Genomic DNA, 23,760 nt, shown 5'->3' on the forward strand with positions numbered 1-23,760 from the left:
ATAATACTCAACAAGAGGCAAATGGTACTTCTCATATTGGTAGTTTGGTGGATAAACTTGCTTTTATTCATGGTTGTGAAGATTTCAAAGAAAAAGATGCGAGGGGTTCAGAGGGAGCTTGAAAGAATAAGGAGACAGGAGATGACTGATGAGAACTTGGCTCAGCAGAGGGAGTTAGCATTGGAAGAAGAGGAGATGTACTGGGCTCAACGTAGTTGCATTAGATGGTTATGTTATGGTGACAGGAATACAAATTACTTCCAAAACAGGGCATCGGTTAGACGGAAGAAAAACAGAATAGATAAATTGCAAGATGAATCAGGTATTTGGTGAGAAACTACTTCTACTCTTAATCCATTCATCTTTGGTTATTTTGCCCGGCTATTCTCAACAGAAGTAGACGATCTAGAGCCGGAGCTTCTTAACAAGGTACAAGCAAGGGTTTCTCAAATAATGAATGATGCGCTTGTACATGAGTATACAGCGGAAGAGGTAAAAATGTGTTGTTCTCGATAGGTGAGTTAAAAGCATCGGGCACTGATGGGTTGCATGCAATATATTTTAAAAAATGCTAGCATTTTTTAGGAGAGCAAATCACAATGGAAGTGTGGAATGCGATCAATAACAAAGTGATTCCATAGGGATGGAATGATACAATCATCGTCCTTATTCCTAAGGTGGATAATCCTGAACTAATTTCCCAATTCCGACCCATTAGTCTGTGTAATGTGCTTTACAAAATTATTTGAAAGATGATTGCCTTCCACCTGAAAAGAGTACTTGATGATATTATCTCGCCTGTTCAGAGTGCTTTTGTTCCAGGCCGTCTAATTACCAACAACATACTGGTGACCTACGAGTGTATTCATAAAATAAAAAACTATAAGAAGGCTAAGACAGGATATTGTGCGGTCAAACTAGACATGCACAAGGCCTATGATCGAGCAGAGTGGTGTTTTCTGGAGAAGATGATGAGAAGGCTTGGATTTCATGATGATTTTGTGAATCTGATCATCGCATGTGTTGGATCAGCAAGATATAGGGTGAGGTATAACGAACAGGAGGCGGATGGTTTTGTGCCCACTAGGGGGCTCCGACAAGGAGACCCCCTTTCACCATATTTGTTTTTAATATGTGCAGAGGGTCTTTCAAGTTTACTAACTCACAAAGAGGAGGTTCGTGGCATTGAGGGGGTAAGGGTGTGCAGAGATGCATCATCAGTTTCACATCTTTCATTTGCTGATGATTCCCTAATCCTTATGAAAGTGGATATGACTAATGCAACCTGGTTGAGACAAGTACTTGATCAATATTGCGCTAGTTCTGGACAATTGGTGAGTGCAGCAAAATGCAGTATTTTCTTCAGTCCTTGTGTGGATGTGGATATGAAGGCCAATATGTGCCAATAGTTGAATATCATGACAAAGTCTTTATCTGACAGATATCTTGGACTTCCTGCTTTGGTTGGGGTAGATAGGAGTGATATTTTTGGCTACATAATTGAGTGGGTGATTGCCCAACTTCAGGGATGGAAGGAGAAATGGTTGTCTTTGGGTGCTAAGGAGATTCTACTAAAGGCAGTCATTCAGTCCTTGCCAGTCTTTGCTAAGTGTTTAAAATACCTAAGAATGTCTGTAAGGAAATCAATGATGCAATGGCTAGTTTCTGATGGGGGATGAAGATTCATAAAATGATGCATTGGTGGGCTTGGTGGCGCATGTGTATTCCCAAAAAGGAGGGGGCATGGGATTCAAATATCTTCATGCTTTTAATGTGGCCATGTTAGCTAAACAATGTTGGAGATTAATCAATAACCCAGATACTCTTTGTGCAAGGGTGCTCCGAGCTAAGTATTATCCAGATGGGAATTTACTTAAGGCAGGCAACAAAAAGGTTCTTATTTCACGTGGCAAAGTGTGGTGTCAGGACTGCGGGTATTTTTGAGAGGTCATATTTGGCGAGTCGGAACAGGAGCTAACATAAATATTTGGGATGATTGCTGGATTCCTTCTAGCCCGACACGTAAAGTTATGACACCAAAGGTCACATACTTTTGTCTAAGGTTGACGAGCTTATAGATCCTTACTCTGGCGCCTGGGATCGATGAAGCCTTAATCAGACAAAACTTCTACCCCATTGACAGTTGATGGATGATTTCATAGCATGGACCACTAAACGTTCAGTTGATGGATGATTCCTTTTCAGTGAGTGGCATCATCAGTTCGATGGAAGAGTGAGGAGAAGTGATGGGTAAGGATCATCAACAATTAATCCAATATGGGAGATTTTATGGAAACTCAAGGTTCCTAGCAAGGTCAATTTTTTTGCCTGGAAAGCATTGCATGCTACTATCGTCGTGCGCGCAGTGTTAGCGCATAGACATAATAAAGTATCACCACAATGTTCGCTGTGTAATAACGGGGTAGAAGATATAAAGCACATGATCTTCTTATGTAAAAGAGTTAAGCATGTTTGGCATAATCTGGGACTTGAAGATTTCATAAAAGAGGCTTTGGTTGTTGACCGATTAGGAAGTGTGGTGTTGGAAGAGTTGCTACGGCGGCAACATGTTCAAAGGCCAAATCTATCTCAGCTTAGCTTTGCTAAAACTATAGTAGTTGGGGCATGATACATTTGGTGGCAAAGGAGAGAATCCATGAAAGGAAACAAAGTGGCTTCCCCGGGGAGGACGGCTTTTGCTATAAATGCAATTACAACTAATTTTCCAGCAGCTTCAGGAGTACCACAACCACATAAAATATCATGGACCAAGCCAAACAGGAGCAGTTATACGATGAACATTGATGCATCGTTCTTTGATGATGGATCGGGGTCGGCAGCGACAATTCTTCGAAATCATAAAGGAGAAGCTTTGGCTGGAGGTTCTTGAGTTCTTGATAATTTACTTGATGCAACCACAACTGAAGCTACTTCTATGCAAAAAGGGCTTATGTTGGTGGAAAACCTTGGTTGTTCTGGAGTAGTGATGGAATCAGACTCTTTGGAACTTGGTCAGGCTTGTAATGGCATCATTGAGGTATGGAGCCCCTACATAGCAATACTTGCAAACTGCTTTCAGATAGCTCATAGAATTGGTGCAGTGAGTTCTATCTTGTGTCCCAGGGATGATAATAGGGCAACACACAATTCGGCGAGGCGGGTTTATGATTCTAAAATTGTAGTAAATTGGGAGGGTGATCCGCCGAGTTTTATTATCCCAGACATTGTTTTCGAAGTAACCGTCATTTGATTTTAATAAAGTGCGCCCAAGGGCATTCCTCTCAAAAAAAAAGTTGTGAACACTTAAGCACGTGGGTACGCATATGTGAGAATCGTTGCGAGTGGCAACCTAAGAGCATCTCCACTCGTTCGGCCCAGAGGCTAGAAATAGCGCCGCCCTGGGGCGCGCCGGCTGAAATTTCGGCTTGGGGGCGATCGGGTTCCCAGCCACCGCCCCCAGGTCGCCCCCAGGCGCCGATTCGGTCCACTTTCGGCGCAAATTGGCCCACTTTCCAGCCCATTTTCAGCGCAAAATTGCCCACTATCGACGCAAATTGACCAATTCGGCCCGTATTCGGCGTACTTCGACACAAATTCAATAATAGCTATTTTTTATCACATAATTCATCACAGAAAATCAATAAAAACCAAATAGTTCAATAAAAATTATATAGTTCAACAAATAGTTTAACAAATAAAAACTCATTTTTCATCACACGTCGAGCTAGGCGTTGCCCTTGAGCCTCCATAGGTGCTCCACCAGATCCTGCTGCAGTTGTTGATGCACCAGTGGGTCTCGGATCTCCTGACGCATATTGAGGAAGACAGTCCAGGTTGCCGGTAGGTGGTGATCAACTTGGGGAAGAGGACCCTGCCTGTAATATGGTTCAGTGTCAAACACTGGCTCTTCCTGCTCGCTCTCAATGATCATGTTGTGCAAGATGGCACAGCAAGTCATGATCTCCCACATTTGATCTTTCGACTAGGTCTGAGCAGGGTACTGGACAACAGCAAATCGAGATTGGAGCACACCAAATGTGTGATAGCATGGCTTATTAGGGATGATAGACTACTCATATCAATAAGGAATTCCTTTTTCCGGGAACCCATTTGGAAAGAACTTCAAAGTTAAGCGTGCTTAGCTTGGAGTAATTTCAGGATGGGTGACCGACCGGGAAGTTGCTCTCGGGTGCGCGTGAGGACAAAGTGCGCAGAAAAGACTAGTATTGATCTGTGGGGCCAGTCTAGATCCCGCCAGGAGTAACGACCACCGGTGGGTGTGTCTGGGGCGTTACAAAATGCCCGCTTGATATCCTTCCTGCAAGCCTCCTAAACCTTCGCAAAGTGGGAGTTCTTGCCTCCTGGCACAGGGTTTGAGATAGTCTTCACAAATGTGGACCATCTCGGATAGATGCCATCTGCTAGGTAGTATCCCTTGTTGTAGTGCCGCCCATTGACCTCGAAGTTCATCGAAGGAGAATGACCTTCAACAAGCTTGGTAAAGACAGGGGAGCACTGCAGTATGTTGATGTCATTGTGAGTTCCCGGCATACCAAAGAAGGAGTGCCAAATCCATAGGTCGTGTGTGGCCACTGCCTCAAGTACCACACTTCAACCGCCTTTGGCGCCTTTGTACATTCCCTGCCAAGCAAATGGACAATTTTTCCATTTCCAACGCATGTAGTCGATGCTTCCAAGCATCCCTGAAAATCCTCTTGCTGCATTATGTGCTAGGATCCGAGCAGTGTCTTCAGCATTGGGTGATCGTATTGCGGTCCAAACACTGCCACCACTGCCCTGCAGAACTTGTAGAAACACACAATGATCGTGGACTCGGCCATGCGTCCATAGTTTTCCAGTGATTTCACCGGGAGCTCCATATGCAAGCATCCTCATAACTGTCATGCACTTCTGGATTGAGGTGAATCCAAGTGTGCCGGTGCAATCCTTCTTGCACTTGAAGTAGCTGTCGAACTCCCGGATGGAATTCACAATCCTAAGGAAGAGCTTTCGGCTCATCCGATAACGACGAAGGAATACTTTGTCGCCGTGCAGTGGAGCGTCGGCGAAGTAGTCAGAGTAGAGCAAGCAATAGCCTTCCACTCGATGCTGGTTCTTTGCCTTCAGCCGGCCCGGTGCCGAGCCACCTCGTCGCGGCTTTGCATTGCTCGCGAGCAGGCCGACCAGGGCGGCGAGGACCATGAGATGCTCTTCGTCTGGACGTCGGCATCGGCTTCCTCCTCCAGCAGCGCCACGAGCGCCTCCTCGTCGTCCGAGTCCATCGCCGAGCAGACAAATCGCCGAACACCTAACGGGCGTGGTGGGCGCACAACCGCCGGTATCCCGCCCTGCGCGGTCGGAGCGCCGGAAAACTCGTCTAGAAAGGTGGTGGAGGATGCCGCGGCGGAACCCTCTCTCCTTTCCGGCGGGGGAATGGCCTATCTAGCGGTGGTGCTAGTGGGGGGAGGGGGGTAGGCGGCGCCGGGATGGGCGAGGCGAATCTGGACGTGCAAGATGACTTTTCGCCTGACAGTGTGGCCCAGATGCGGTTTTTCCTTCCGCCGGAGCCCCCAAGCGCCCCCCAGTGCGCTGGGTTCGGCCTGGGATCGCCGGGCCCAAAACCAGGCCGAGTCGGCGGATTTCGGCGTCTTGGAGGCGTGACTGAGGGGGTTTTACGGCGCCGGCGCGAAAAAAATCGTCTTGGGTACTCTAACCTGGACGGGTACCAAGGAAATTAACATGTTGGAACAAGTCAAATTCGTTCAGATATCTCTTGTGTGAACCTTGCCGCCCTCTAGTCACGGTCAAGGCTCAAGGCCATGTCGCCAAAAATTCACAAGTCGCAAATCTCCGCTCTATACCTAATCATACGAGAGTTTGTTGGACTTGGGCACACACACACCTAATTGAAATGAAATGAGTGGGACAATGATGGACAAGTTTGCTGCTAATTAGCTGGGTCGCAAGCTGGACGCTGGAGCTCGTCGCCAAGTCTCCAAAACAGACTGGATCATCGCCATCAGCTAGCATCTGGCAAGCGCGTGCAGCGTCGCCTCGTGCGTTCCCCTCGCATAGCACTGCATAGAATACTAGTATCCCATTGTCGCAGCAGCTGCCTATTCTTCGTCTTCTTCCTACTGCGCACGCACGAGGCCACCAACCGCACCTTCGTGCTCACCCGGCCAAGTCCAGCGGTCAACACCACCATTCCGGTCATAGTCCACACCAATCCCCAGTTCCCCACCCACCATGGTTGCGCTACCTATTTAACTCCTTCCCTCGTCTCCATTTCCATCCAAGAAGAAGAGCATTCCCCGCCTCTCCTACTCCAACGAGCTTTTCTCTCACAAGGCTACTCCACACATCATCGAGCTGATACAGTAAAGACCACCAGTCCCTACTCAAGCTGCTCCATCGAGACTTCAAGGCAAATTGTCGATCGAACCAATGGCCACTAATGGCAACGACGGTTTGTGTGTGGCCAAGCCGCGGAGTGCTGACCCGCTCAACTGGGGGAAGGCGGCGGAGGAGCTGTCGGGGAGCCATCTTGACGCCGTCAAGCGGATGGTGGAGGAGTACCGCAGGCCGGTGGTGGTTATGGAGGGCGCAAGCTTGACCATCGCCCAGGTCGCCGCGGTGGCCGCCGCCGACGGGGCCAGGGTGGAGCTCGACGAGTCCGCCCGCGGCCGCGTCAAGGAGAGCAGCGACTGGGTCATGACCAGCATGGCGAATGGCACCGACAGCTACGGCGTCACCACCGGCTTCGGCGCCACCTCCCATCGGAGGACCAAGGAGGGGGGCGCGCTGCAGAGGGAGCTCATCCGGTTCCTTAACGCCGGTGCGTTCGGCACCGGCAGCGACGGCCACGTTCTGCCCGCGGCCACCACGCGTGCGGCGATGCTCGTCCGCGTCAACACCCTGCTCCAAGGGTACTCTGGCATCCGCTTTGAGATCCTCGAGACCATCGCCACGCTGCTCAACGCCAACGTGACACCGTGCCTGCCGCTCCGGGGCACCATCACCGCTTCTGGTGATCTTGTCCCGCTCTCCTACATCGCCGGACTTGTCACCGGCCGCCCAAATGCTGTGGCTGTTGCTCCCGATGGCACAAAAGTTAATGCCGCCGAGGCATTTAAGATTGCCGGTATCCAACATGGCTTCTTCGAGCTACAGCCCAAGGAAGGCCTTGCCATGGTTAATGGCACGGCGGTGGGCTCCGGGCTCGCGTCCATTGTTCTCTTTGAAGCGAACATCTTTGGTGTGCTTGCTGAAGTTTTGTCGGCCGTGTTCTGCGAAGTGATGAACGGCAAGCCAGAGTACACCGACCACCTAACACACAAGTTGAAGCACCACCCCGGACAGATCGAGGCTGCGGCCATCATGGAGCACATCCTGGAGGGCAGCTCCTACATGATGCTCGCGAAGAAACTTGGTGAGCTTGACCCATTGATGAAGCCAAAGCAAGACAGATATGCTCTCCGCACATCACCACAATGGCTCGGTCCTCAAATTGAGGTCATCCGTGCAGCGACAAAGTCAATCGAGCGCGAGATCAACTCTGTCAATGACAACCCACTTATTGACGTATCTCGTGGAAAGGCAATCCACGGTGGAAACTTCCAGGGCACGCCCATCGGTGTGTCCATGGACAACACGAGGCTTGCCATTGCTGCGATTGGCAAGCTCATGTTTGCCCAGTTCTCGGAGCTAGTAAACGACTTCTACAACAATGGCTTGCCCTCCAACCTCTCTGGTGGCCGCAATCCAAGTCTTGACTATGGCTTCAAGGGTGCCGAGATCGCAATGGCGTCATACTGCTCGGAGCTCCAATTCTTGGGCAACCCTGTGACCAACCATGTCCAGAGTGCGGAACAGCACAACCAAGATGTTAACTCCCTCGGATTAATCTCAGCCCGTAAGACTGCCGAGGCCATCGACATTCTGAAGCTCATGTCCTCTACATTTTTGGTTGCGCTGTGCCAAGCCATCGACCTGCGCCACCTCGAAGAAAATGTCAAGAATGCCGTCAAGAATTGTGTCACAAGAGTGGCTAGGAAGACCCTGATCACAAATGACATGGGTGGCCTCCACAACGCACGTTTCTGTGAGAAGGACCTGCTCCAAACAATCGACCGCGAGGCGGTGTTTGCATACGCAGACGACCCTTGCAGCGCCAATTATCCTCTCATGAAGAAGATGCGCGCGGTGTTGGTTGAGCATGCCCTGGCCAACGGCGAGGCTGAGCACAACGTGGAAACCTCGGTGTTTGCCAAGGTTGCCAAATTCGAGCAGGAGCTCTGTGCAACACTACCTCAGAAGGTTGAGGCTGCTAGAGGTGCAGTGGAGAATGGCACCGCTGCAGAACCAAACCGTATCGTAGACTGCCGGTCATACCCTCTATACCGGTTCGTGCGCGAGGAGCTGGGCACAGTCTACTTGACCGGAGAGAAGACTCGGTCACCTGGCGAGGAGGTGGACAAGGTGTTCGTTGCCATGAACCAGGGTAAGCACATCGATGCTCTGCTGGAGTGCCTCAAGGAGTGGAACGGCGAGCCCCTGCCTATCTGCTAATCAAGTAGATGAAGAGAAGATGCCTTGGTTCAGAATTTTAGAAACTGATAATACTGTTGTTTGATTTTATTTTACTTTTCCTCTTCTAAAGCGTTGATGCATGCAACGTTCTTCCGGAGCTAAAGCCTAGAGCTTCTGCTGCTGTAAGTGACAGGGTATAAATTTTTATGACAAATGTTCAAGTTGTTGAAATGAATCCAAAGAAGCCAGTCTATTGTTGTATCAACAAGTACATTGCTGTACCACATTGCATTGCAAGTCATCGCACAATTAGATGATCATACATGTTCAGGCACAAGCAAGATTGCCAGAAGTGATAGAAAGAACCAGAAAGAAACAACATAGACATGAGAGGATATACACAGGAGTAGTACATATGAACTAGTCACAGGAACTAATCAGACTAAAGTTTTCTTGTCCTTATATGACAAGTAGTCAATCCATTGGTACTAGCAGTATGTGCCAACAGAAGAAACAATGTAGTACACGCCTAGCTGCTTCGATCATCGCATAACCTAGCAAAAAATCTCTTCAATTTCTAGAAGACAAAAAATCTGTTCAATTTCTCCACGGGAGATCTATAGGTAGATGATGTCGTAGTGGTTGTCCGTGAACAGCAAGGTTACACTAACATGGAGAACTCCAAAACTAAAGTAGACATCTTGAGGAGGTCCTTCACTGAGCTGCTCAACACCGAGGGCCATCATCTGAACTTAGGCTGCCACCGTCTGAACAGGGTAGCGTGCTGAAAGCACCACTGTGACATCTCCGGGTAGCTGCTAGTAATCTGAGGAAAACTAAAACTGACCAAAAAAATGTGTCAGAAACATGAATTAGGATGAACTGCGGAAAAGATAGGTTGACAACTGAAGGATAAGTTGAAAAGTGTTTTCTCACTGTTTTTTTATATGTGTTTTCTGTTCTAACAAGTGCTGAAGAACTTGAGAAGTTTCTGATTACGGCAACTGACAAACTGGCACATTAAGCCAGTGAGATGGAAGCATTCGGCCACAACACTTCACCGGAATTGCAGAAAAACAAACATGTAAAAAACCTGTTAGTTGATGCTACGGGGATCAATCTGCCTTGTGTCTTCCAGCTCATTAGACTCTTTATCAACTTCTCAAATGCCTGAAGGAACCCGTGGAGATACATCACATTTGGTAATCATTCCATACACCTCTGTAAGGATTCCTCTCCAGAGGTCTCGGCGGTAGTACTGAAGAAAGGCTTCAGCTGGCCTGGCCTGTTGGCTTGCCAGCGGTGAAGCTCCACGAAGGTAGCCGATGAGAGCATGTCAAGCTGCGGAAGTTGCTGACCAACTCGGCGTCTTGGCCAGCAGGTAGGAGAAACCTCCATGAGCATGTCATCTGAGCAATGGATCTGTGCCCCCTTTCGGCTGAACAATATTTGCCATGTGTAGTTGTGGTACGAGTCTGCAACATGGTGTTCCAACTTATAAGAGGCCAAGACACGGTGTGCGACGACCTGAGACGGAAACGGACACTTAAGCCTACGCCAAGTTGGACAGCTCCTCGAGGTGACGGTAGTCATGGCCAAGCAGCCTGAGCTGCTGATCGAGCCCTCTGACGACGGTGTTGATGCACGGATCAAGGAAGCGGTCGCCAGCAACAAACTCGCAAGCGACGCCATCGACCTCGACCATGCTGCAGCCGGGCACTTTGGCCACCTTCTTCTCCTCCATCACCGACCGGATCCTTACCACGTCCTCCCACTTGCTGGAGCAGGCGTACATGTTGGACAGCTGCACGTGCACGCCGCTGTGGTCGAGCCCAAGCTCCGCCAGCCACTCCACAACCTGCTTTCCGAGCTTCACGCCATCACCACCGTGCACCCGGCACGCATTGAGCAGCGCACCTAGCACATACGAATCGGGCCGCATCGGCATTGCCCGTGCCACAGCCGCGGCCTCCGCGAGCATCCCGGCACGGCCGAGAACATCCACCAGGCTCCCATAGTGCTCCACGCCTGGCTCGATGCCGTGGACGGCAGACATGCTTCCGAAGATCTCCTTAGCGACGCTGACAAGCCCACCGCCGGCACGGGCACATGCGCTGAGGATGCAAATGAAGGTGACCTCGTTGGGGCGCACCCCCAGGTCCCGCATCCGGCCGAACAGCTCGACGGCCTCCTGGCAGTGGCCGTGGTCTGAGAGCCCCGAGATCATGGCCGTGTAAGCAAACACGTCGCGCTCGGGCTCCGGCATGGCTGCGAACACCTGCCTCGCCGAGTCTAGGCTCCCGCACTTGGCATACATGTCCACCAGCGCAGTAGCCACCCCTCCATCCATCCTACCGGCGGTAGCGGTGATGAGAGCGTGCACCCACCGGCCTTGCTCCAGCGCCCCGAGCCCACCGCATGCAGCCAGTGCGCCAACGATAGCCGCCCTGTTGGGCCGGACACGAGCCCTGAGCATCATGTCGAACACCTCGAGCGCATCCCCGAAGCCGCCCGCCCCGACGTGGGCGCTGAGCATGGCGCTCCAGGCGATGGGCGTCTTGTGCGGCATTCCATCGAACAGGGCGCACGCGTCGTCCATGTGCCCGGCCCTGGCGTAGGCCGTGAGAAGCGAGGTCCAGGAGCAGACGTCGTCCGTACGCGCGAGGACGGCACTGTCGAAGACGCGGCGCGCGGCGTCTAGGAAGCCGCGGGAGGCGTAGGTGTGGATGAAGCCGTTGGAGACGTAAGCGTGCGCGTCCCAGCCGAGCGTCACGGCGAGCGCGTGCAACGCGCAGATGAGCTGCGTGTGGGCCGAGGAGGGGAACGACGGCGAGGGAATGGGGATGGCTGTGGCGATAGAGGCGGTGAGGAGGAAGGAGAAGGTGTAGTTGTTGGGGAGGAATGCGGGGAGTATGCGGCGGAGGCGGGGGAAGAGGGCGAGGGCGCGGAGAGGGGCGTCCGGGAGGAGGCCGCGGAGGAGGATGTTTGGGAGGTAGCGGTCGCCGAGGAGGGAGGCGGTGAGGAGGTGGCCGTGGAGCTGCCGGAGCTGCGCCGCCGTGAGCGACGGGTGGGACAGCAGCCGCAGCGGCATGGCGGCGAGCCGGCGACCGAATGATACGTGGGCCTGGGCCCCTAATAGGAGGATGTGGAAGTAGATTGCCGGCAGGCCCACGGACCCAGCCCAACCGAAGCGTAGAGTGGAAGGTAACCAAGGACAGAAGCGACTTCTTCTCCATTAGTGGGTGGGGAGCGGAGCCAACTGCCAAGCGTCCTGCGAGCGGGAGGAAGACGAAGGAGAAGCAATGGCTCGCGCGGGGCAAGGAGGCGGGATGGGGAGCGCGGTGAACGTGGGGATCGCGGTGCAGGCGGACTGGGAGAACCGCGAGTTCATCTCCAACATCTCCCTCAACGTCCGCCGCCTCTTCGACTTCCTCCTCCGATTCGGTGCGCCCCCCAGATCCCCATTTCCCTCCCCGCATTCCCTTCCTCCTCCCCACCCGTCTGCTTGCTTGCTTGCCTCAGTACGATTGGATTGGATTGGATCTTAGCCCCTACTGCTTCCACCCGCCTCTAGGTGTGATTTATTCCACGCATCGGGGAATTAGAACTCTTGATACCTAGTACCTGCTTGCGCTCAGGATAAGATCTCCCTCATGGATGATATGCCCTGCTGCATCCGCCTCCATGACTGCACAGGCCCGTATTTTCCATAGCCGACTTCCTCGCGCATGTTGCCGATGAGGTTGGTGGGTCAGTCAGCCTTGAATTGCCCGTTACTGCAACGGCGCTTTGCCCCCTCTAAGACTAGTCACAATGGGTAATAACTTAGAGTAGTAACATGCATATGTTACTAATCTATATTACTACCTTCACAGTGGGTAGCAACATATGTGAGGTGTCATGCAACACTTCATTTATTAGGTTATAGACTCATCTTGTCTTGGTATATGTGATGTTACAGTAACTAGCTATGTTACCACATGCCTCTCTTTCCTCATTAATTACTTGCCACATCATCTGTTTTGCCTAGAGACTGTGATGTTACTATCTATGTTACTCCCACTGTGGGTAGTCTAACTAAAATGCTAGTTCCTGTGACTTTGTTGTTGACCATGTAGCAGTTCTCTTGCCTAAAAAGAAAAATACAATGGAACCATTGCTAGAAATAAGGAATACCATCAACAAAGTTGTGCTGTAGTATGTGATCCATCCTTTATCTCTTCTTGGCACACGCGGCGATAATGTATTTCTAGGGATGTGTTTGCAGCGAGTTAATTGCATAAAACCATCACATTTGGAGCATCGTTTGCAGAAAATCACGAAGTCACTAATTATTTGCAAGAACCACCGCGCATTCAGTAATCCTTTTGCAGAAAGCACTTATCACTTGTTTCGCCGTGTTTGATCGCGTTTCCGACAGGTGAGGCCCGCTCGTCAGGAGCTGACTTGGCAAAAAATTGCCACGTGTGCGTCTTGACGAAGTCTTCTTCCTTCTCCTCTCTTTCACTCTCACACACATTATAACAAACACGTTGTGTGCGTGCACTGGAAGGGGCAGCGCCTCATGCCGTCGGCTTGGACGGGGAGAGTGGAGCCGTCGGCCGGCGAGCAGCCGCGGCTCGTGTGCGTGGTGCAGGAGGACCTGTTGTTGCCGGGCGTGCAGAGGCTGAGGGAGCCGCATGGCAGCGGGAGGTCTGGTCGCCGCCGTGGAGGAGTAGGCCGTGCTGAGCCTGGATGATCGCGGCGACGACTTGGGCGCGCAGCCGTCGCAGGCGCTGCACGGGATCCAGGCGGCGTCGTTGCTGGGGTCGATGGCGACCAGCAGAGTCTGCGGCGGCGTGCTGAGCCTTGCGCAGGCCACGTAGTTGCAAGAGCTTCTTGCCGGTGATAGCTAGGCGGCATGGTGACGGGACCCCTCAACTCATGGGTGGCGGGCGCGGACATGCACGACGGTGCTGGCCGGTGAGATGGCTGGAGGTTGGGTCCGGACACAGAGACGACGTGGACGCCGTCTGGGTGGCCAACGGCCACGCCAAGAGAGTCGAAGGGTGTTGCCACAGTCGATGACAACAGCTGCAACCTGTGCATCGGCCATCGCACGGAGCTATGTGTGTGGCCAGCGGCATGAATGCACGCGGCGGCTTGGCCTCCGCATAGGTTCGAGCTCGTACTACCATGGCGGGCCTGTGTGTGCGGACAGCGTCGCAGATGCGCGCGACTGCAGCCTCCACCTCGATCCCCTGGGTGGCCAAGGACCAGAGCCACCTTGCCGGAGGCCTCCACACTCGTGTCCTTCTCCTGCTGCTTGATGCATGCCAACTGCTCAACGAAATGTCTAGCTGAAATAGAATGTGAGGGAAGAAGAAGATCCACCGGGGACTACCACGTGGGCGCTGACAGCGAGGCCACCGTGTAGAGGCTCGGGCTCGCGTGTCAGGAGTGCGGTGGCGGTTGCTCGCAGGGCGACGCAGCAGCGGGTGCCCTGGTCATGGGCGTTGAGGGAACGGCTGGCGGCGAGCTGCGGGGAGACTCTCTTCCATGGCCTCTCACATGACCACTTTTCTCTGCTCCCCATGATGAAGCGGCGCCAGCGTCGGGCCCTGCCCTCAACGTGTTTGTTTGTAATGTGTTTGAGAGGGGAAGAGAGGAGAAGGAAGAAGACTTGGTTAAGACGCACACGTGGCAATTTTTTGGCAAGTCAGCTCCTGACGAGCGGGCCTCACCTGTCGGAAACGCGATCAAACACGACAAAGCAAGTGATAAGTGCTTTCTGCAAAAGGATTACTGAATGTGCGGTGGTTTTTGCAAATAATTAGTGACCTCGTGGTTTTCTGCAAACGATGTCCCAAATGTGGTCGTTTTATGCAATTAACTCGTTTGCAGCAAACCTGTGGGATGCCAGATGGTTGCGCTTCCAGTCTCAAGAAAAAAGAATGCATTATGTGATTTTGCTGTTGACCAAGTAGCATCTCTCTTGCCTCACAAAATAGACAATGGAACCATGGCCGGAAACAGCGAACAGCATCAACATAGAGGTGTAACTAGTTCACCCCTTAGCCATGGGCAATGGGAAATCGATTTCAACTAGTTCTGCACAGTTATATCCTGTAACTAGAATGTGACTTGTTTTGCGCGGTATGCTGTTACTGGCCTGGAATATTGATTAGCCTCTCGAACTTGTGGGAAGAACGGAGTCAGTAGATTGGATACCTTTGAACCATGATCGCGAATCAACAACCATGCGTGTCTGTTTGTTTGTTGCTTTCTTATTCATCCTCGGCATTGTGTTTTTGGCGGTCAAAGCAGGAGTTATGCCAATTTCATTAAGATAGAAAAATAAATTACAGAGTGACCCGGTTTATAAGGGAAACTGGGCGGAAAACCCCAATGCCTGACTCTGAGCGAAAACCAATGAACAAAAGGAAAACCTAGAAAACAGAAAAAAGACACTCGAGCTTGGGGATGTGGACTACAAGTTCGCAAAAGCAAAAGGAAGGCGCGGGCAGATAATTCAGGACCTTGCTAATCTGATGCGTTCATTTTGCAGAGGCCACGACGAAGAGCAAGCTGGCGTCGTTGAACGAGAAACTAGACAGCCTGGAGCGGAAGCTGGAGGTGCTGGAGGTCCAAGTGAGCAGCGCCACCACCAACCCCTCCGTTTTTAACAACTAGCTAAGCCTAATTAGCTAGAAGAAGTGCTAGCACGCGGAGTTGCAGCTGCAGGGCTTACTGACGTTTCAGAGGAGCATTCTGGCTTTGAGTTGTGTGTTTCCTGTGTGTGTGCAGTCAATCAGTCTGTTTATGTATGTATGTACGTGTCATGTACTACAATTAATTGATTGAGATGTTAATTACATGTCTTTCTGTATGTTTATTATGCACAATTAGACTACCATAGTGGGAGTAACATAAGTGGCAACATCCACATATCTAAGCAAAATAAATGATGTGGCAAGTAATTAATAAGGAAAGAGAGACATGTGGTAACATACTCCCTCCGGTCCTTTTTAGTTTGCACATACGTTTTCTCTCAGGTCAAAGTATCTCTACTTTTTTGACCCACCTTATAAAAAAATATATCAACATTCACTCAAACCAATATTTTAGATTCATTATGAAATGTAGTTTCATGGTATGTATATTTTGGTACTGTAGATGTTGATATTTTTTAGTATAAACTTGGTCAAACTTTATAAAGTTTGGCTTGACACAAATCTAATACACGGGGTAAAAAGGACCGGGGATTAGTATGACACTATACATAATAAATGAAATGTTGTACTCTCGCCATCACACAAGCAAGACAAGTCTGCAACCTAATAAATGACACTATACATATGTTACTCATCACTATAAAGATAGTAAGGTGGACTCATAACATATGCATGTTACTAGTCTAAGTTACTCCCCACTATGGGTAGTCTAAAAGAAAAAAAGTCGCCCTCATTACCGAGGCTTGCCGGTGACTGTGTAACATCCCAATTTTCAAAATTTGTATGTTAACATGCCATTCATTTGGATGTTAACTTGTCATTCATATACATCACATGTATGCATCATTTGGAGTTCATTGGAATTGATTTGAGTATTAAACCCTAAATGTGTTTGGGAATTGTTTAAATGCTCATATTAACTCCTATTGTATAAAATGAATTTACAAAATTGCGTTTTAGTTGGAGTTATTTTTCCTCTGCTCAATATTAACTATTGGGAGGCATCTCATGAGTTGAAGGAGAGGGTTATTAGGAGTGCCCTTGAGAGGAAGAAGGTGATGCAAACAATATGTGGACGGAGATGGTGATTTGCGTTCATAAGGTGGTTTCAGATAGTATGGGGTGACCAAGGGAAGTAGAAGCGCAACTAAAGATATCTGGTGGTGGAACAATGATGCCCAAAAGGCTATCAAGGAGAAGAAAGGTTGTATCACACACCTACATCTAGATAGGAGTGTAGACAACATAGGGAATTACAATGTGGCAAAAAAGACCGCAAAGCGAGTCGTGAGTGAAGCAAGGAGTCGGACATATGAGGACCTCTACCAACGTTTAAACATGAAGTAAGGCGAAAGGGGCATTTATAAGATGGCCAAGGTCGGAGAGAGGAAGACGAGGGATGCCGACCAAGTCAAATGCATAAAAACAGAGCAGATCAGCTTTCGGTGAAGGGCGAGAAGATCAAACATAGATGGCGAGAGTACTTTGACAAGCTATTCAATGGAGAGAATGAGAGCTCTGCTGACGAGGATCAAACTGACCTCACGCCGCCACCATCTTGGCTTGCACATCAAGATGGTCCTTTGGTCTCTATCTAGGTCTCCAGGCTCCTCCCCTGACGCTAGTCCTTCACGGGGTCACTCGGGCCCCGAGGCGGGCCTGCTGCCAGGCTTCCCACCGAGAGGCCACCCCTAGTGTATTATACCGTTAGTGAGGAAATAATCCTTTTTTCATCCTAAGATCATCATGAGCATTCCCGGGGGTTCGAGTTCTTGTTTACTTTTGAGATAATCATAGGTAAGTCTCTTGTGATCCACTGAGAGAATCATGACGACTGGATGTTCCTCAAATTTTGACAAAAGAGCAGAATGTTCATTGGTCAAAATTTGGTTTTGCTCCATCTCCTCAACCAACAAACTTTCTTGCATCATAAGCGTCTTAAGTTGCTTATCAAGAGAACCTTGTTGCATAGAGGCAATTTTAACGAGCTTAGCATTATGAACAATTTCCTCAGAGGAAGAACCATCACAAGAATCGACCTAAGATTTTCGAGGAGATACCTTGGAGACTTTTTCCATTAAGCGGTGTGCAGTGCTTCATCGTCACTACCATCATTGTCGAAAAAGGAACTCGACGTAGGTGTGGAAGCGCAGGCAATTCCTTCCATGTCGGGGTCAGAATCATTTGCGGACAATTCTTCTTCCGTGGCATCAGATTCAGAAACTTTGTCTTTGGAACATTTCCTTCAATATCAGTCGTGTCCTTGTGAGAGTTTTTTCTCTTCTGTTGGAGTTGGACTTCGAGGAAGAACTCTCTTCTTGAAGTGTTTCTTCTTCTTGTCGTTGTTAGAATCATATCTCTTTCTTGACTTGCTGCCCATATTGAACTTTCCACTATTCCTAGCCTTGACTTCCCATTGAGGACAATCAACAATAAAATGACCATTTCTCTTGCACTTGAAGGATGAATTGTTTCCAAAAGAATTTGAGCTTGAGGTAGCTTGGGAGCAACTCTTGGAGTTCTTCTTCGAGAAGTGATTCTTCTTCTTGAAACGGTTGAAATGTTTCATTATCAGGCGAGGTCTTTGCCAAAGCTGTTGGGATCATCAAAATCTCCATCAACATTTTCCTCGTCCTTTTTCGAGGAACAATTCGAAGCAGCTTTTGAGAGCATGACTTTTGCGATAGTTGGAACCATACAAATCTTTATTTTCATATTCTTGTAGTTCATGTGTGTTAAGTCTCTCAGTGATATTAGAGGGGTTGAGACTTTAATTGGGGCATTTCTTGATCATCAGAACTAGGGTGTCAAAATAATTGTCCCGAAAATGCAGCAACTTCTTCACCACTTCATGATCAGTAATTTGCTCAACACCAAGTCCTTGAAGCTCGCTAGAGAGATCACATAGACGATCATAGGTATCTTGGACACGTTCCCTTCCAATTATATTGAAATAATTGAAGAGGTTTCAAAGAGTATCAATGCGAGTATTTCTGGGTGGAGACACCCTCATTCACTTTCTCAAGTTTATCCTATATTTCCATTGAAGTTTCCAATCTTCAGTGTTGAAGGAAATGCGGCTTTGAGAGATGATTGCATATGACATCCTTAGCCCGACCATCAAGTTGCTTCAATCATCTCTCAGCAGGAGCGATTTAATAAGGATCTTCGATGACATAGCCTTCCTCGATGATGTGCCAAATATCATCATCAATAGCCCTCAGACGAATCTTCATCTTCTCTTTCCAGAAGGGACAATCCTTTTCCATCGCAGACATGAATCTTCTAAGAAGACTTGAAAATATCTGCAGTCGACATACTCAAAATTGCACGCGTTTAGATCAAAATGTGCAGAGACAAGGGAGTTCCTCGCGCTAATACAAATTATAGGACCAGAAATCGAATAGGGGGGGGGTCTTCTGAAAAGGTAAATCTCTCAACACAGAAGAGTGGAATAATATGACTAAGGCAATTCTACATAGAGGTCAAACTAATGGTGGAATCGACTTAGAAGAAAAACTTATATGAGCTACTGAGAGATGTCTAGCAAAACATATGCGAGGAGTATCACTAAGTAGAAGTAGATGAAAAACATGCGAACATAGAGGCAAATTACTTTATGTACAACAAGATGAAAAACAAACAAAAATATAGTTGGTACAGATAGAAATGATCTTCAGTCACAAAGCACTTAACATAGAGAACAATCAAAACAGAGGAATAACTCAACACAATGAAATATAGAAAGTAATTCAGAAGGAGAAAGAACCAGTGTTGTTTGATGGTGACAAGCTATTTTTTGACTAGTTCACACTTATGCCAAAGTCCTACATCTAGTTGGAGAGACTTGTTATCAAACAAATGAGCAAAACTCTCTCTGTCCTATTCTCCTCGACATCAAGTTCCTCAAACTTTAGTTGATTTTACTCGGGGTGGATTTTTCAAGGCAATCTATAACCCTTCATAGATAAAGTCCTCGGCAAACCATAATACTATCAGTTGCTCTGACTGACACCTAACAGTCTAGCGAGTGTGCAGCTCACAAGAGTAATAGGTCACACGCTTCGTCTCGACATTGTTCTCTATGATGCACAATCACCTATCTAAGTTTGGTTCAGGGGTTTCTCTCAACAGAGGGGTTGCTCCGGCAAACAATTTTCAATTCAAACGGAGTAGCCAACCGATGAAGGTTGGGGTGGGGCAGCTATTTATAGACAAAGAAATCATGAGGTGTGAAATGACCATTGGGCACTACAGAAAACACTTCTGTGATAATACATGTTTGTCACAGTAGGTCATGTTTTTTGTCATGCATGTACATTCATGACGATTTTATGATAGAATCAAGATAGTCATACATGTGCTGTCGTAGAAGTGTTCCATGACAATACTCAAATTATCATCAGGGAAGTGTCCACTTGCATGACGATAAATGGCGCGTCATGGACGTGTTTTCGTCAAGGGTAACTGACACGTGGCATCCACCTTAACGAGTCATCGTTAAGCTATCGGGTTCCAGTTTGGATCCGATAACCCACTAACAGCCCGGACCAATGGGGATTTTCCATGTGTAAAATTCTCACTGGCCAGAGGAACCACGTGTCGGCTTAGCGTTGGGACAGATGTCATCCATTCAATGGACCGAAGGCGCCTATGATAAGTCAACACGTCACACGGCCCAATAGTGGCCCATTTAGGTCAAAAAGGTTGACCGAGTCAAAATTAGCAAGCCGGCCCATTTATGGCCTACTTGTGTCTGGCCCAGTTAGGGCCACAACCCATACGAGTTATGGCAATTCGGCTCGTTAACTATCTGAAACCATTGCAGCCCATCGCTAGTTCGAGCCTGTTAACTGTCTGCTATATATTTGGGCTCAATAGCGGCCCGAGGTAATATTGGCCTGTTAACAACCCATTCTAGGGATGGGCCAATTTTCAGGACGTACGTCTTTCGGCCTTTTAGCGACCCATTCAAGTGTTGGGACAATTTCTAGCCCGGTGTGTCTTTCGGCTTGTTGACGGCCCATACAGGGGTTGGGTTATATATGGCCCGACCTGACTTTTGGCCTCTTAACGACCCATGCTCTTCCTGATCCAATTCCAGCCCGGTGTGTCTTTCAGCTTGTTAACGGCCCACAACAGAGTTGGGCCATTTACAATCCGACTTGACTTTTGGCCTATTACGAGGACAATTTCTGGATAGGGCCAAATCCGGTCAATCAAAGGCCCAAGAGAATTTTGGCCCCTGCGAGCCGATTAGGAGTAGTGGGCCGCTCACCTTGATGAAGGACCCACGACGCTTCGTTCTAGTTATTAATTTCACTACTCTTTTTTGGCTTGTTAGCGACCAGTTGAGCTTTCGACCCAGAAAGCTGTATTGCGAGCCGCGCTAAGCAAATGTACGACATGCAAGGAAATACATAGCAATCGAAGCATATATTATAGGAAATTACATCCACTGGACAATCAAAGATTGATGCTAGTGCAAATAAATGAACAAAACTTAATGATCTACAACCTCACAATCTGCAACTGCTATTTGTGATCTGCGTTGGTATTTCCCCGAAGATGAGAGGATGATGCAGCACAACAGAGGTAAGTATTTCCCCTAGTTATGAAACCAAGGTTATCAATCCAGTAGGAGAACCAAGCAACACTATGTAAACAACACCTGCACACAAACAACAAATCTTCGCAACCCAACGCGTAAAAGTGTTGTCAATCCCTCAACGGTATTGAGGTAGATTAAATTGTATGGGTTTTGAGAAAAAGATCTAACAAAAATACAAAATAAAATAAACAAAGTAAAATTGCAGCAAGGTATTTTTGGTTTAATATATGATAAGAAATAGACCCAGGGCCATATGTTTCACTAGAGGCTTCTCTCGAGAAAATAGCATACGGTGGGTAAACAAATTACTATTGGGCAATTGATAGAAAAGCGAATAATTATGACGATATCCAAGGCAATGGTCATGTATATAGGCATCACGTCCAAGATTAGTAGACCAAAACGATTCTGCATCTACTACTATTACTCCACACATCAACCGCTATCAGCATGCATCTAGCGTATTAAGTTCATGGAAAAACAGAGTAATACAATAAGAACGATGACATGATGTAGACAAGATAAACCCACGTATGAATAAATTCCATCTTGTTACCCTTAATAGCAACGATACATGTGTGTCATGTCTCTTTCTGTCACTGAGATTGAGCACCGCAAGATCGAACCCATCACAATGAAGGAAATATGCCCTAGAGGCAATAATAAAGTTGTTATTTATATTTCCTTATATCATGATAAATGTTTATTATTCATGCTAGAATTGTATTAACCGGAAACTTAGTACATGTGTGAATACATAGACAAAACAGAGTCTCCCTAGTATGCCTCTACTTGACTAGCTCGTTAATCAAAGATGGTTATGTTTCCTGACCATAGACATGTGTTGTCATTTGATGAACGGGATCACATCATTAGAGAATGATGTGATGGACAAGACCCATCCGTTAGCTTAGCATAATGATCGTTTAGTTTTATTGCTATTACTTTCATCATGACTTATACATGTTCCTCTGACTACGAGATTATGCAACTCTCGAATACCGGAGGAACACCTTGTGTGCTATCAAACGTCACAACGTAACTGGGTGATTATAAGATGCTCTATAGATGTCTCCGAAGGTGTTTGTTGGGTTGGCATAGATCGAGATTAGGATTTGTCACTCTGTGTATGGGAGAGGTATCTCTGGGCCCTCTCGGTAATGCACATCACTATAAGCCTTGCAAGCAATGTGACTAATGAGTTAGTCACGGGATGATGCATTACGGAACGAGTAAAGAGACTTGCCAGTAACGAGATTGAACTAGGTATGATGATACCGACGATCGAATCTCGGGCAAGTAACATACCGATGACAAAGGGAACAATGTATGTTGTTATGCGGTTTGACCGATAAAGATCTTCATAGAATATGTAGGAGCCAATATGAGCATCCAGGTTCCGCTATTGGTTATTGACCAGAGATGTGTCTCGGACATGTCTACATAGTTCTCGAACCCGTAGGGTTCGCACTCTTAACGTTCGATGACGGTTTGTATTATGAGTTATGTGATTTGATGACCGAAGTTTGTTCGGAGTTCCGGATGAGGTCACGGACATGACGAAGAGTCTTGAAATGGTCGAGAGGTAAATATTCATATATAGGATGATGGTATTTGGACACCGGAAGTGTTCCGGGTGATACCGGGTCACCGGAAGGGGTTCCGGGCTACCCCCGGCAAAGATATGGGCTTAATGGGCCAAGGGAACACACCAGCCCACAAGGGGCTGGTGCGCCCCCTATAGGGCCAGCCACGTGGGGAGAAAGGGAAAGGAGAGGAGGAAAAGTATGAAGTAGGACTCCTACTTCCTTCCCCTCCCCCCTCCTTGCTTTCCCCCTTGTCCAAATATGGTAGGGGAGGCCGAATTGGACTAGGGGCCCAAGTAGGATTCATCCTACTTGGGCGCGCCCTAGGCTGCCTCCCTCCCTGTCCCTCCTTTATATACGCGGGGAGGGCACCCCTAGAACACACATCAATTGTTCCTAGCCGTGCGCGGTGCCCCCTCCACAGTTAACACCTCGGTCATATCGCCGTAGTGCTTAGGCGAAGCCATGCGCTGGTAACTTCATCATCACCGTCGCCATGCCGTCGTGCTGACGAAACTCTCCCTCATCCTCAACTGGATCAAGAGCTCGAGGGATGTCATCGTGCTGAACGTGTGTTGAACACGGAGGTGCCATACGTTCGGTACTTGGATCGGTTGGATCGTGAAGACGTTCGACTACATCAACCGCGTTACTAAACGCTTCCTCTTTTGGTCTACGAGGGTACGTGGACACACTCTCCCCGCTCGTTGCTATGCATCTCCTAGATAGATCTTGCGTGATCGTAGGTAAATTTTTTGAAATACTGCGTTCCCCAAAAGTGGCATCCGGGCCAGGTCTATGCGTAGATGTTATATGCATGAGTAGAACACAAAGAGTTGTGGGCGATAATAGTCATACTGCTTACCAGCATGTCATACTTTGATTTGGCGGTATTGTTGGATGAAGCGGCCCATACCGACATTACATGACCGCGTTCATAAGACTGGTTCTACCGTCGTGCTTTGCACACAGGTGGCAAGTGGGTGTCTGTTTCTCCAACTTTAGTTGAATCGAGTGTGACTATGCCCGGTCCTTGTTGAAGGTTAAAACAGCAAACTTGACGAAAAATCGTTGTGGTTTTGATGCGTAGGTAAGAACGGTTCTTGCTAAAGCCCGTAGGAGCCACGTAAAATTTGCAACAACAAAGTAGAGGACGTCTAACTTGTTTTTGCAGGGCTTGCTATGATGTGATATGGTCAAGACGTGATGACATATAAATTGTTGTATGAGATGATCATGTTTTGTAACAGTTATCGGCAACTGGCAGGAGCCATATGGTTGTCGCTTTATTGTATGAATTGCAATCTCCATGTAATTG

General features: G+C 48.3%; 3 protein-coding genes across 5 annotated transcripts; 2 read left to right on the forward strand and 1 right to left on the reverse strand.

Moving 5' to 3' along the window:
- The first annotated feature begins 6,302 nt into the window (after window positions 1-6,302).
- On the forward strand, window positions 6,303-8,767 carry LOC123052332 (phenylalanine ammonia-lyase-like). The gene has a single exon (XM_044475470.1). It carries the CDS (start codon window positions 6,448-6,450, stop codon window positions 8,569-8,571), a length of 2,124 nt encoding a protein of 707 aa, XP_044331405.1. The 5' UTR covers window positions 6,303-6,447; the 3' UTR covers window positions 8,572-8,767.
- Window positions 8,768-8,904: 137 nt separating this feature from the next.
- On the reverse strand, window positions 8,905-11,623 carry LOC123052333 (pentatricopeptide repeat-containing protein At5g66520). 3 transcript variants are annotated; one of them, XM_044475473.1, is made up of 3 exons: window positions 9,626-11,623; window positions 9,469-9,544; window positions 8,905-9,374 (listed from the first exon to the last, which is right to left on the reverse strand). In XM_044475473.1, the coding sequence occupies exon 1, from the start codon at window positions 11,621-11,623 to the stop codon at window positions 10,085-10,087; it is 1,539 nt and encodes a 512-aa protein (XP_044331408.1). In that variant the 3' UTR covers window positions 8,905-9,374; window positions 9,469-9,544; window positions 9,626-10,084. The 3 variants fall into 3 exon arrangements, with proteins under 3 accessions (XP_044331408.1, XP_044331407.1, XP_044331406.1); XM_044475472.1 differs by having other exon boundaries at window positions 8,905-9,544; XM_044475471.1 differs by having other exon boundaries at window positions 9,469-11,623.
- Window positions 11,624-11,732: 109 nt separating this feature from the next.
- Window positions 11,733-15,400, forward strand: LOC123052334 (protein BRICK1). Its single transcript, XM_044475474.1, has 2 exons — window positions 11,733-11,976; window positions 15,080-15,400. Exons 1-2 carry the CDS (start codon window positions 11,835-11,837, stop codon window positions 15,202-15,204), a joined length of 267 nt encoding a protein of 88 aa, XP_044331409.1. The 5' UTR covers window positions 11,733-11,834; the 3' UTR covers window positions 15,205-15,400.
- Window positions 15,401-23,760: the final 8,360 nt, after the last annotated feature.

This window comes from Triticum aestivum, chromosome 2D (genome assembly GCF_018294505.1).
Source record: "Triticum aestivum cultivar Chinese Spring chromosome 2D, IWGSC CS RefSeq v2.1, whole genome shotgun sequence".
NCBI lineage: Eukaryota > Viridiplantae > Streptophyta > Magnoliopsida > Poales > Poaceae > Triticum > Triticum aestivum.

What these genes read in the sequence shown, in the direction of transcription:
- LOC123052333 (XM_044475473.1), bottom strand. Translation starts at nt 11,623, where the DNA reads ATGCCGCTGCGGCTGCTGTCCCACCCGTCGCTCACGGCGGCGCAGCTC.
- LOC123052332 (XM_044475470.1), top strand. Translation starts at nt 6,448, where the DNA reads ATGGCCACTAATGGCAACGACGGTTTGTGTGTGGCCAAGCCGCGGAGT.
- LOC123052334 (XM_044475474.1), top strand. Translation starts at nt 11,835, where the DNA reads ATGGCTCGCGCGGGGCAAGGAGGCGGGATGGGGAGCGCGGTGAACGTG. An exon ending in CGACTTCCTCCTCCGATTCG is followed by an intron (nt 11,977 to 15,079) that starts GTGCGCCCCCCA and finishes TTCATTTTGCAG; the next exon opens with AGGCCACGACGAAGAGCAAG.